The sequence below is a fragment of the Loxodonta africana genome, chromosome 9 (assembly GCF_030014295.1).
Source record: "Loxodonta africana isolate mLoxAfr1 chromosome 9, mLoxAfr1.hap2, whole genome shotgun sequence".
NCBI classification, from domain to species: Eukaryota; Metazoa; Chordata; class Mammalia; order Proboscidea; family Elephantidae; genus Loxodonta; species Loxodonta africana.
In genome coordinates this window covers 103,671,094-103,685,581 of record NC_087350.1, presented here as the reverse complement: position 1 = coordinate 103,685,581, position 14,488 = coordinate 103,671,094, and the positions used below count along the sequence as shown (strand labels likewise).

The 14,488-nt window shown below is 36.9% G+C and overlaps 1 protein-coding gene across 5 annotated transcripts in view; it reads right to left on the bottom strand.

The window, feature by feature from the left end:
* Window positions 1-14,488, bottom strand: part of MPDZ (multiple PDZ domain crumbs cell polarity complex component) — a 147,369-nt gene that overhangs the window by 115,464 nt on the left and 17,417 nt on the right. For all 5 annotated transcript variants that reach the window (XM_023545266.2, XM_064290503.1, XM_064290504.1 and 2 more), the window contains exons 3-6: window positions 4,160-4,369; window positions 2,926-3,065; window positions 1,643-1,856; window positions 476-604 (exon numbers count right to left, since the gene is read on the bottom strand). In XM_023545266.2, coding sequence (XP_023401034.2) covers window positions 476-604; window positions 1,643-1,856; window positions 2,926-3,065; window positions 4,160-4,369 — 693 coding nt within the window. The remainder of the gene's footprint in view (window positions 1-475; window positions 605-1,642; window positions 1,857-2,925; window positions 3,066-4,159; window positions 4,370-14,488) is intronic.

Sequence of the window (14,488 nt, the reverse complement as noted above, 5' to 3'; positions counted from 1 at the left end):
TAAATCCTCTACGATGTTAATGAGGCAGGATGTAATCTATAGGATTAGGCTGCATCTTGAGTCAATCTCTTTTGAGATAAAAAAGAGAAGTAAGCAGAGAGGAGAGGGACCACATACCACCAGGAAAGAAGAGCTAGGAGAAGGGTGTGTCCTTTGGACCCAGGGCCCCTGCTCTGAGAAACTCTTAGACCCAATGGAACACTGATGACAGGGACCGTCCCCCAGAGCTGACACAGAGAGAAAGCCTTCTGCTGGAGTTAGTGCCCTGAATTCAAGCTTCTACCCTTCTAGACTGTGAGAGAATGAATAAATTGCTATTTGTTAAAGCCACCCACTTGTGGTATTTCTGTTACAGCAGTACTAGATAACACTTTAACATTATCAAAGACCAAAGTTTCTTCTTTCTAACAGAAAAGATAAAAGATGGTCATACTTCTTGATAAAACAGCGTAAAAGACTGGTTGGAGTAGCTTACCTGATCAGCTACTCCCCCAGGCAGAATGGTTTTGACTATCACGCCAGTTGCTTTTCCTCCTATGATGCCAAATCCCAGACCAGATCCATCGTTCACCAATTCGATAGTCTCCACATGCTGCCAGTGAACCTGTAAACAAATCTCCTATATGAATTTGCAAAAATTTGGGAAAAACAGCAATGTTTTATTACAGTTGAGATCTTTGTTAAGTATTATTATTTTATGATTAGTGTTAAATCATTGAATTCAGACATAATAATGAGTCCTAACAATGTACTTTTATCCCTTTTATTTGGTATATATATATACAGGTAGTCCCCAACTTACAATGGGGTTCCCTCCAACGACTCCATTATAAGTCAGTGCTGACGTAAGTCAAACATCTTTTTTTCTTTTAAATGTTCATTATCATTGCCTTTTATTAAAAATATTTTTATAAATTGCATCTTTATTTGTCTTTGGGGTTTGGAAACTTACAGATATATTTTAACACTGTAGGTAGTACATATCACCAGCAATAAGATGCACAAAAAAACAAAAACAGAGGGCCGTTAATTGCGTTTCGTTGAAACTGGAAGATGTCATAAGTTGGGAACTACCTGTACTGCCTGGACTTCACTTTGAACAGATTGTAAATGCTCCTGATATAATCAATCTTGAATCATCAACTCATCATTACAGTAACTGCACTTGACCAATTAAAGAGAGGCACTGATTTACAAGATTCTTTGTAGAACTTCTTAAAAAAAGAAAAAGATCAAGAAAATAACTGTTGCCCAGTTAAGGGTACTTTCTGCATAATCCTGCCTGGAGACAGGGTTTCAAATTAGATGATTACTTAAAGTCACGGACAGCTCGCTGAATGATTTAATAATTTACAGAGCAAAATCAAGATTATATCTTTCTACAGGTAAAGCTGATGTTGTTAAAGACCTAAATTTTCTTTGAGAAATGCAGTCAAGTGAAAAACTATTCGAGGAAAACCAAAGGTTGTTTCAGAAGCTATAAACTGAATCATGACTAACAAATACTCCAGGGTAAAGACAGATAAAAGAATAAATTGGCTAAAACTTGGGAAATACGAAGAAGCTCAGAAATTGGAAGCTAGGCTACCAAAAAGAACTAGAAAAGTGTGTTCTGTTCTTTTTGAACATGTTCTATACTCACCGGATTGGAGTGAGCTGAAATGGTGCTGGCCACAGAGGGAGAACGGGACACTATGGGGCTGATGAGCTGAGGCAAGGAGCCTCTGGCGATGACCAGCTGGACATTCTCTTTGGCTTTCTGCAGGATGCTAATAGCCTGCTGATGTGTAATTGTCTGATCAAGTGCCTGCCCATTGATAGCAAGGATCTGATCAGTTTCCTTCAATCTTCCATCTCTATCAAGGATCAAAAAAAGAGAAAAAAGAGATGACAGCTCTCCTGGAAATGACAGCTTCTTTGCCACATACTTTCAGGTTGTTTTTAATCCCATTTTCTAATTTCTACCCTTTTTTAATCTTTTCCTGCAGTCTGACTTTTTAAAAATATTTTGGCTCCAGATGCCCAACTCTCTTTGAAGGTAGGTGCACTGCCACTCCTAATCAATTCCTCCCATTTAAAAGCCTTCTTCTTTCAGCTACATACTCAACCCTTACATTACATCTTGGAGGTTCCTAACTTCTAAAAGTGATTCCAACTCATAGGGACCCTCTAGGACAGACTCCACCGTGAACAGGAAACAAGGCTGTAGTCTTTAGGGAAGCAGACTGCCACGCACATTTTTCTCTCTTTGAGCAGCCAGTGCATTCAAATGACCAACCTTTCAGGTAGCAGCCAAGTGCTTAACCACAGCACCACCAGGTCTTCTCCAAAAATTAAAGTACAGATGCCTGTATTTACTTAGTACTTTGAGTATATTAATTAAATATGGCTCAAGATATCATGGGCCATTTGTATATTTTTCTGCATTAATAATTTCAAAAATCTAATATTAAAGAACCATCTTATAACTGCAAAAATGACGTGCTACTCAAATCTTCTTTTCCCTACTAAAAGGTAACTCAGTTATGAATATATTTAAAAGCTACTCTTATTTCAATGGACTTGAACTTTCTCGAGACTATGGCAATGTTACAACTTATCCAGTTGCTGTTGAGCGGGTTCTGACTCGTGGCAACGCATGTGTGTTAGGGTAGAATTGTGCTCCACAGGGTTTTCAATGGCTGATTCTTCAGAAGATCACCAGGCTTTTCTTCTGAGGCATCTTGGGGTAGACTTGAACTTTCAGCCTCTCAATTAGCCATCTAGCACATTGACCAGCTGAACTACCCAAGGACTAAAACTGGTGAATGACAAGTTACTATTATTTTCTGTTTGTTTTTATTTATTTTTGTTTTCTTCAGATCCTCCCACAGTGATTGAAACTTTTTGATGGTGGTATCAAAAACAGAAAAGATGCTGTCTCACCTGTGAGCCACACTGCCCTCCTGTATCTCCTGCACAAAGATTCCTAATTCTCCCCTGTTTTCACTCCTTAGTCCCACAACACTAAACCCGAGGCCTCCACTGGGTGGTTTAAGGAGGTCAAAAACTTCCACATGGCGACCCTGTTCAGGAGATAAAGCAAGAAATACAATTAAAGCCACACACTGCAGTGACAGTCATCTTATCAGAGGCACTACTTTGCTTAAAAGGAAAGAAAGAAAATGAAAAAAAATTTTCTAGGATAACATCTCGAGCTCTGGTGGCACAGTGGTTAAGAGCTACAGTTGCTAACCCAAAGGTCCTCAGTTCGAATCCACCAGCTGCTCCTTGGAAACCCTACAATATGGGACAGTTCTACTCTGTCCGATAGCGTTGCTATGAGGAGAAATCGACTCGATGTCAACGTGATTTTTTTTGGTTTAAAATAATCTTTATTGCTCATCATCTAGAATGGGGCATTTTATTTAACTTGAAGCATATTTCTGGAATATAATATATAATACTCAGTTTAAAATCTGATAATAAAGACAAGTAAAATTTAATAGAAAAATTTCTAAACCATCTAAACTCACACGAAGAACACTTCCTTTTCATTCCAATTTTTTCTGATGTTATAAATGTCATTATATACTTAAAAATTAGCCAAAGACACGATCACAATCTTAAGATATTGTCTTAGTTATCTAGTGCTGCTACAACAGAAATATCGCAAGTGGATGGCTTTAACAAAGAGAAATTTATTTCTTCACAGTAAAGTAGGCTAAAAGTCTAAATTCAGGGCGTCAGCTCCAGGGTAAGGCTTTCTCTCTCTGTCAGCCTTCTCATCAATCTTTACCCCAGACTAGGAGCTTCTTCACGCAGGGACCTTGGGTCCAAAGGACGCACTCTGCTCACGGCACTGCTTTCTAGGTGGTATGAGGTCCCCCTCTCTGCTAGCTTCCCTTTCCTTTTATCTCCTGAGAGATAAAAGGTGGTGCAGCCCACACCCCAGGGAAATTCCCTTTGCATGGATCAGGGAGGTGACCTGAGTAAGGGTGGTGTTAAATCCCACTCTAATCCTCTCAACATAAAATTACAATCACAAAATGGAAGACAACCACACAATACTGGGAATCATGGCCTAACCAAGTTGATACACATATTTTTGGGGGAGATAATTTAATCCCTGACATATATTATACATCCTATCATAACTAAGAGGAAGAAATGGTCCTACCTGGGCCATATTTTTGATCAGCTGATCAAATTCATCACAAGTAGGTTTCCCGTTAATGTGTGGAGTTCCAGATCCCGTAAGTGCTTCCAAATTCCCATTATTTGGGGACAATAAAGATGATTCATTTTGCAGAGCAGGAATTACAGCAGGGCTGAGATGTGGAATGTGGCCATATTCAACATTTGAAGTCATGGAAGTTTCAATGTCTACCTAAAGGTAATACAGAAATTATTAATAATTTTAACATTCCATAAACTATTCCAGAGAAAACATACAAATGAGAGAAATAATAAAGTACATATGCAATTTTAAAATGTCCATAGCTTTGATCCATCCATTTTACTTTAAGAGCTTTACTTCTGGAAGAAAAATTAGAATACTATACAGAGATGCTTGTACACAGATGTTCAATGCAGCACTACTTATTAAAAATGGGGGAAAAAACTATCTCCATTGTTCAACTTCAGAGAACTCATTATAACACACAGAAACATACACATCCACTGGGAAGTAAAAAAGGCAAAATGAATAATATGGATAGTATGATATCAAACCAAAAAAAAAAAAAAAAACAAACTCGTTGTCGTCAAGTCGATTCCAACTCATACCAACCCTGAAGGACAGAGTAGAACTGCCCCATAGGATTTCCAAGGAGTGGCTGGTGGATTCCAACTGCCAACCTTTTTTGGTTAGCAGCTGTAGCTCAGGTAGCTCTTAACCACTGTGCCACCAGGGCTCCAGAATGATTCCACATGCATTAAAAATAAAGATGTTTTTATATACAATAAACACCTGGAAGACTATACATCAACCAACCAATGTAACACTCGTTCCTGAGAGACAGGGTTCCAGGGGGTCATTCACCTTCTGATTTCTTGAATTTTTATAACAATATATAACAGAGAAATTTGGCCTGATCCAGAGAGATGGCTGGGCTTTGTCCCCTGCCCTTGGTAGGTAATTTCTGGAGTGATTAGGGGTGCTTTTTTTTACCGATGGTGGGCTCCTGTGACTACACCTTTTAGTTTGTGCTGATGAGGTGATTTGTGTTGGCAACATGATATCAGCCCGATGTCCGGGGAGGAAGAAGGTGCAGGACTGAGTTCAACCACACAGGCAATCAATCAATCAATCAATCATGCCTAGGTAATGAAGCCTCAATCAAAACTCTGGACACCAAAATTAGAGTCCACTTCATGGTTTGGCAATACTCCACACATCAATTCTGGGAGGGTAACAGGTCCTCTACCATGTGGAGCCCTCCCAGACTGCCCCACGCACCTCTTCCTTTAGCTAATTTTTAACCTGTATCCTTTCCCTGTAATAAACCATAACTCTGAGTATAATAGATTTCAGCGAGTTCTGTGAGTCCATCTAGTGAATTATCAAACCTATGCATGGGTATAAGAATTCCCCAAACTTGCAGTTAGTGCCAAAACTGAGCATGGTCCTGGGTGGACTCTTCCCCTCTAGCTCTGTAGTTGGACCATTACTCCTTGCAGTTGGCATCAGGAGTCTGGGGCAGACTTGGCAGTCTAGAAGACTGGACTCTCAAATCCCATGGTTTAACTTACTCCAGGGTATAATGTCTTAAGCACAAAAAAAGATAATTTCATTTGGAAAAAGACTCTATAATTGTATGTATCTTCATTATAAATAGCTCCAAGTTAAAGCTGAATAATTGATAAAACTGTACAAATAAAAAAAAATAGCCAACCTTAATTTCATATTTCTATAAATTACCTGGAATGTGGTTTTTTTCTTTTTATCTACAATTAGTTATCAGAACTGTTACATCAATGATGTTTCTGGATCATTCTCTAGCCTCAGACCCTACCCCTTCACCCCTTTCCCACTTGGCTTCAGATAGACCGGCCACCTTGCATTTCCTCAAACTGCCAAGCTGCTCCCTTTGCCAGGTACATCCTTCCCCTAATATTCATATGACTTGTTTCTTTGTATTAGTAAGTGTGCTCAATATCACCTCACAGAAGTCCTTCTTGACAGCCCTATCAGAGACAGCACCCAACACCACGTCCATGAGCTTACCCTGTTGCATTTTCGTTCATGGCACTCATCACCATCTGACATACACCCTGTGGTCTTGGAGACTCCATATCAGTGAATGGGCACAGCCTGGCATGTGAGGTTCTCCGGCACAGGAAACTGGACTATTTGATCCCCTGCTATATACTCAGAATCTTGGAGAGTGACTTCCACAGAGTCGGCCTCAATATATATTTGCAGAATAAATGTTTATCCATTTTTTATGAACCTACTCTGATCTAATCCCCCCAACAACCCTCCAGGTATTACTAACCCCATTTTACAAATGACGAAATTGCACAAAGTCACCGACCTAGTAAGTGCTTTGTGCCATAGGCTTTTCCATCCTGGTGTTCCTTTCATCATTATATTATACACAAAGCATGCAGCCATTTGAGGTACCATTTCTGAAAATAAGACAATAAAAAGCTTCCTTTGACATAAGCTATCAAACTGTTTTGCAATGTATCACCAATACATACTTAAGAGTGTATTACCTATCCTACCTACAAAAAAAAAAAAACCCAAACCCATTGTCGTTGGGTTGATTCCGATATAGCAATCCTATAGGACAACGCAGAACGGCCCCATAAGGTTTCCAGGGAGTGGCTGTTGGATTCAACCTGCCGACCTTTTGGTTAGCAGCCAAACTCTTAACCACTATGCCACCAGGGCTCCTACCTACAACCCTTTAATAAAACAGAAAATTCATTAAGTTAACAAAGCTACCAATAATTCAACCATTATATTGGGTATTACACTCACAGATGAAAAAGAGATCAATTGTTGAAAAAAGGCATTTGGGAATCCTTTCAAATGCTTATTTTAAAATCTACAGTAGGCATGATCAATTATTATTTTTTCAAAAGCAAGCTTCTTATGCCAAGCCTGACTTTTTTATCCTAAGCCATGGCAACTTTAATAAAGTCTGCTAGCTGAGGACACACTGCTCAGGGTGAGGCAGATGGCACAATGAAATCTGCGACAGGCTGAGGATCCCACACACCAGGACCTAATGCCTATGGTATGTCTGCATAGGAAAATAATATTTGGAGGTCTACTAGGGTAAGCCAGAATGAACAAATCTCATTCCAAGAAGAGAGTCTATTTATAAGAAGTTAACTGATGAAATAGAAGCTCTGGCATTTTGGGCAACTAGATATGAAGGAAGAAGCTCTGGTGTTGCAATGGTTAGGTGTTTGGCTCCTAACTGAAAGGTCGGCAGTTTGAACCCACCACCAGCTCAGTGGGAGAAAAGACCTAGCGATCTGCTCCTGTAAAGATTACAGCCTAGAAAACCCTAGGGGCAGTTCTACTCTATCCTATAGGGTCCTATGAGTCAAAATCGACTCAATAGCACACAACAGACGAGAAGACACTCTCAGAATAAAGTTAGTAGGATCAGAACAAGTCTAATAATACAATAAGAGACTTGTATAAAAGTATTTAATATTAGTTGTCTTCCTCTAATTTGCCCAAGGTTAAACGAATTTTGGGGAACCAGTGGCAAAGTGGTTCCTTTTGGCTGCTAACCAAAAGGTCGGCAGTTCGAATCCACCAGTCATTCCTTTGAAACGTTATGGGGCAGTTCTACTCTGTCCTATACAATTTCTATGGAGTTGGAATCAACTCAATGGCAACAGGTTTGGTTTTTGTTTTTGTTTTGTTTTTAACCAACATCAATGGCTCCTCCTGATTCCTCCCTGACCTTGAGGCCTACATAAATATAAAAGCAAATGTTGGAGAGGTCACATTTTTTTAGTTATCATTTAATTATACCATCATAAAATTTTTTAATTTGCAAGTTTATACCCATAAATTACAAAATTACCCTTTGAATCTGCTATAATAACTGCTTATTAAAAGGTATTTCTGAACTATAATCTCCTTTAGGAACAGGGATAAATTTTATTTGCCTTGATAGATCTGTTCACAGCACCAAAAAACCAAAAACCAAACCCATTGCCGTCAAGTCAATTCTGACTCATCACGACCCTAAAGGACAGAGTAGAACTGCCCCGTAGGGTTTCCAAGGAGTGCCTGGTGGATTCGAACCGCGGCCTTTTAATTAGCAGCCACAGGTCTTAACCACTACGCCACCAGGGTTTCCACTTACAGCACAGTCTCTATAAATGTTTAATAAAAAGAACTTGACTCCCCTCCCTGGTTTATAGAGCACAAAACAAACAGACGAAAACACAAATATCTGGTGATTTTTATATACAGATAAACTATCTGTATAAGAAGCTGCTAGTAAATGAGCAAGAGTCACCAAGTAATTATCTGCTCTCCGTTTAACTTCTGGCTATGTTATTTCAGTCTAAAAAGCGCTTTCACGAACTGAGTAAATAAAAATACATTCACTTAATTTATTGATTTTAATTAGTGCTGATACCTAAAACATAACTTTTTTTTTAAATTGCTCAATTAAAAAGTTTGCAAATTATTTGTGAAAGGGCAGGATAAAAGATCCTCTCAGTATTTAGAAGTATAGGAGAAGTCCTCTTCTCAGATGCAATCAGAACCAGTAATTGATTCAGTTTCTGGAAAATGACAGTTGGAGCAGAATAAATGCATACAATTAAGCAGTTTAATTAACTTAAAAAATCTGTACATTCGTTGACAAATACCTTGACAGGGAGAAGGATTTCTCTTTGCGTATAGCTTTAAAAATGGTAGGTTCCCACCTCCTGCCTTGCGTAAACCATACTCATATAACAATGGCATTATTTTCAATTTCAGTTCATTTAATGTGGAGCAAGAATTTTTTATACTTATGAAATAATTTCAGCAAAAAAGCCTTACAGATTTTTATGAGATCGTTCCACAGGGTTTTACAATTTGCCCAAATACAACTAATTCATCAACAACTGTTTTATCTTTTCACCAATATAGTCTTTCAAAATAATTTATATCAGTTTTCACAGAAACAACTCTCTTTTGTCTTAGGTTTTTATATTATATAATGTTGTTGCTGTGTGCCATCATGTCAATTCCGACTCCATACCTATCCTAAAGAACAGAGTAGAACTGCCATGTAAGGTTTCCTAGGCTGAAATATTTACAGGACCAGATTACCAGGTCTTTTATCCTCCCATGGAGTGACTGGTGGGTTTGAACCACTGATTTTTTGGTTAGCAGTTGAGCATTTAACCATTGCAACACTAGGGCTCTTATACAATAAAGTCATATAATCATAAAAATAAGTACAACGGTGTAAAGGACTTTTAAAAATAACTGACTTTTGATAAATGTACACTTAATTGGTGAGAACTGCAAAGAGCATAACCTAGAGAGTATCTCAAAAGACATGCGTTGAGTGTTTTGGGCATCAGAAGAAACGTACAATTATCTTTTCACCTAACGAGGTGGCTAAGAGCTTCTATAATGGCATTCCAAGAAAGCAAAAATTCTCTTTAGTTCTAGATACCATTAAGCTCACTCAGTGGGAATGGATATATCGGGCTAAACCTTCCACTAAGAATGATTAGAAAATCTGTATAAAGAGCTATTAAAAAACAATAACAACAACTTTTAAGTATTAAAAAAAAAAAAAAAAAGTAGCAGCCAGAACACAAGGAAACAAGATCCTAGAGAAAGGAAAAGTACAATGAGGTGGACCCCTACTATCTGCCACATTTGTCGCTAATTTTTTTCCCTTGGGAGGTTTGCTGATTCTCTGATGCCTTAGGTAGCAATATACCTGAGCAAGAGTGATGTTGGTTGGAGTCTGGCGTTACCAGTGCTGCCAGGATTTTAGTGGCCAAGATCCTGGAGAGGAAAAAACTCCATAGAAGTGAGTCCAAAATTCTATGTGCAATTTCCCTTAGAGGCATTTTGAGTCTCCTAGAATGTACATATGGGAGGCAAGTTTTTAAGAAACAAAAGATGAAGCTGCTGGCAGACTAAAGAAATGGGCACAGTTGCAGAAGTCTAAAGAGTTGGGAAAACACGAATTGGAGCTCAGGATCCATAATGTGGAGGAGTTTTGTTAAATACACCAGACTTTCAGTTGAGACCCCTGAAGGGTAGTGAGCAAGACAAAGTGGAAACAGATCAGCATAACAAGGCAAATAAATCAAATAAGAACAAGGTGATCTGTCCATATGCTACCTGCCTGCCAGAAGGAAAAAAAAGGAGCTTCAACATACTTTTTTTTTTTTTTCATAAACAATGTCTGGCATTCAATCAAATACTGCCAACATATAGGAAACCAGGCTCAAATGACACAGAGTTAAGAGAAAACAAACAGACAATGGAAACAGATTTACCCTACAAAGACTGGAATTAGCAGACAAAGACTTAAAAATAACTATAATTAATATGTTAAGGAAACTTGAGGAAAAGATGGAGAATGCACAAGAAATTCTGAACAAGTTCATAGAGAAAAGCAATCTATAAAAACAAGAATCAAATAGAAATTCTAGAAGTGAATAAATAATATCAAAAATTATAATTTCAGAGATTTGGAATCTATTGTTTAAAAAAGGAGCCAAATTGAAGCTCTAGGACAGAATCATCAATATAAAAGATAAGAAAGCTTAGATACAATTAATAGCATATTAGACAATGTAGAAGATAGGATTACAATTAGTGAACTAGAAGACAGGTCATTAGAAATCATACTAAAACAGAGGTAAAAAAGAAAAAAAAATACAGAATATAGAATCAGACACAGGTTAGGTACAGTGAAAAGACCTAACATATGTACAACTGGAGTATCAGAAGAAAAGACAAGAATAGGCAAAAAGAAAAACTGAAAGAAATAAATGGCTGAGAGTTTACTAGGAGATAAAAGACAACACCTAAAGATTCAAAAGTCTGTAAACATTTCCCAAAATAGATACAAAGAAAATCACACCAAGATATATATAATAGTTGTATATTACTGTGTAACAAAATACCCCCAAACTTAACAACTTAAAACAACAAATATTTTCTTTTATCACACAGTTTCTATGAGTAAAAAATCCAGAAACAGCTTAATTGGGTGCCTCTAGCTCAAGGTCTCTCACAAGGCTGCAGATGAGCTGTTGGCCAAGGTATGGTCCCATCTGAAGGCTCAATTGGAGGGGAAAGGATACATGTTAAGCTCACTCATGGGGCTACCGGCAGGCCTCAATTCCTCACCATATAAGACTCTCCATAGGCTGTCTGAATATCCTCATGTGTAGCAGCTGATGATCCAAGAAAGAACCAAGAAGCACACAAAACGGAAGTATTTGTATAGCCTGATCTCAGAGGTGATACCCCAACGCTTGTGTCACATTCGATGCACAAGAAGTAAATGATTAAGCTCTGCCCACATTCAAGAAGAAAGGATTACATAAGAGCCAGACTACCAGGAAGCAGAGATTACTGGGGATTATTTTAGAGCCCGCCTACCACAGTATATCACAAGAAAACAGGTGAAGGCCAAGACAGAGAGAAAGCTTTAAAAGTCACCAGAGCAAAAAGTCACCTTATTTTCAAAGAAGGAAGAGTAATATTGATAGCTGACTTCTCCATTGAAACAACAAAAGCCAGAAAATAACAGAATTATTTTTTTCTAATTACAAGCCAGCATGATATTTACTATAATTATGTAAGATGTAACCATTTGGGGAAACTTGGTAAAGGAAATATAGGACCTTTCTGTACTATCTTTAAAACTCCTTGTGATTCTATAATTATTTTAAATGAAAACATTAAAAAAAGCAGAATCAAATAAGTCAAGGAAACATGTTACTTATAACCTAATAAATTAAGGTTATAAGTAACATGCTAATGGAGGCATAAAATAAAATAAAAATACTTAACTAAGAAGAAGGCAAGAATGGAAAAAAATGAATTAAAAAAATAAGATGGTAAATTTAAACCCAAATTTACCAGTAATACATTAATTATACAGGGGTTAAATACTCCCAGTAAAAGACTAAAATTGTAATACTAGATGACAAAATGAAATCCAAATGCATGGTGCTTATCAAAGATGTAAGTTAAAGAAAAGATGAAAGTAAAAAGATGGGGGAAAAAAAGGTACACCTGGCCTATATTAGCCAAAAGAAGCAGAGTGCAGCTAAACTAATATCAGAGAAGTAAACTTTTAGGTAAGGAGGATTACTACAGATAAAGAAAGACCATTCATAGATATGAAAGGGTCAATTCAGTGGTAAGATTTAACAATATTACCAACATAACCTCAAGACTTGTTAGGCAAAACAGACACGAATCCAAATGAGAAACGGACAAATCTACAGTCATAATTAGAGATTGTAACACACTTCTCTCAGTAACTGATAGAAAAATAGACAAAAAAAGTCAATATGGATATAGAAGATTTGAACTGCATTCTAAATAAACTTGACCTAATTGACATATACCGTATTTTTACACAAATAACGTGAGCCTTCCAGGTTTGTTTGCCAACTGCACCCTTTCCCCATGAGGTATTTTCGTAAGTGCCTCTATGCCAATTTTTTTTACATTGTTGCTGTAAAAATAATTAGTATAGCATGCTTATGAAAATACCTCATGGCGGGGAGCATGCTTGGCAAACAACTGTAGAAAGTGTTATTTGTGTAAAAATATGATACAGGGCATTGCACTCAACAACTGCAGAATATACTTTTTTTCATGTACACAAGGAATATTTACCCAAATGGGACCATAGGCAAAGCCCTAAAGCAAGTCTCAACAAATTTCAAAGAACTAATATCATAGAGAAAATGGTGTCTGGTTGCAGTGGAATTAAGCTAGAAATCAGTAACAGAAAGATAATGAGAAAACTCCAAAATACTGATCAATTGAGCAATACACTTCTGAATAAACCCTGGGTCAAAGAGTTTACACAAACTCTTCCGGTGACAAGAAAAAGAGGGAAATATTTCATCTTTGTATGAGGCCAGCATAACCTCGATACCAAAATCTAACGAAGACTTTACTAGACAGGAAAGTTGTAGGCCAGTCTTTCCTAAATGTAGATACAGAATTTCTAAACAAGGATGTTAATACACTAAATCCAAAGATATATATAAAGAGGATAATGATTATGACCAAGTTGGACATTCTAGAAATGCCAGGTTGAAATAACACTTGAAAATTATTCAATTTAATTCACTACACAAACAGAATAATAGAGAAAACATAGAATCAACTCAATAAATACAGGAAAAAAAATAGTGGATAAAATTCATACATAATGGGGGAAATACTGAAAACTTAACCCTAAGATTGAAAGTGAGACAATGACATTCACTATCATCACTTCTATTCAACATTGAACTCAGGTACAATAAGGCGAGAAAAAGAAAAAAGTATAAAGCCTGGAATTGAAGAAATAAAAACTGTAACCATTTGCAGATCATATAATTGTACACACTGAAAACCGAAATGAATCTACAGATAAACTATTAGCGTTAATAAATGAATTTAGTAAGGTTGCTGCAGATAAAGTCAATAATGGAACAAAACTGACTATATATCCTAGCAACCACCAATTGGTAACTAAAACTTACAAACATACCACACCTCTGAATTAAAATTCAATGACCAGGTATTTGCCTTAAAATGAAGTAAAATATAGGAACTGGATATCTGAAGATGAAGCGTATTCTATTACTGAGATCAATGACCCTTCACAGGATGATATGGATTCACCTGGCTAATTCTTACTCAAGATAAATTCTTTAACAGGTGTTCAGGTCAAGACAAATCCTCCACAAATGTGTTTTAACCTTTACTGCACATTTAGATTTTTCTCTCTCAAAGATTATGGAATTCTTAAAAATTGTAATCTTTTAACTGCATTACCAAACTGTAAGAAGAAAAAATAACCATATTGTTATCCTACACTGTTAGACTAAAGTATTTGACCCACTCTGGTACCACACTGATATGATTGTGAAATTTCAAAATTAAAAATTGCTTTTATTTTTTTCAATAATACCTACACTGTAAACTTAAGGTAATTCCAATAGTATTTGAAGAGATCAATGTTTTAAATATTTTGACCATAAAAATAGGATCTGATGCACTTAAGTTTAACCCAATACAATGTTTTCAAATATGCAGATTCTCTTAATTAAATCTGCTACAAAATACTGAACTACTGATTTCTTCTTCTGTTTCATCTATCCCTTCTGGGTTGTTAACTGAAAGGAAGCTAATATTATTATCTCCATCTTAATGGCTAGCATCAATCACTCTAGGAGTACTTGTATAAGCATGTTGTCTACAAAAATTATTGCTTAGGATCAAACTGAATTTCCTAAAGTAGATTATCAAAGGCTGGTTTGCAGTCCT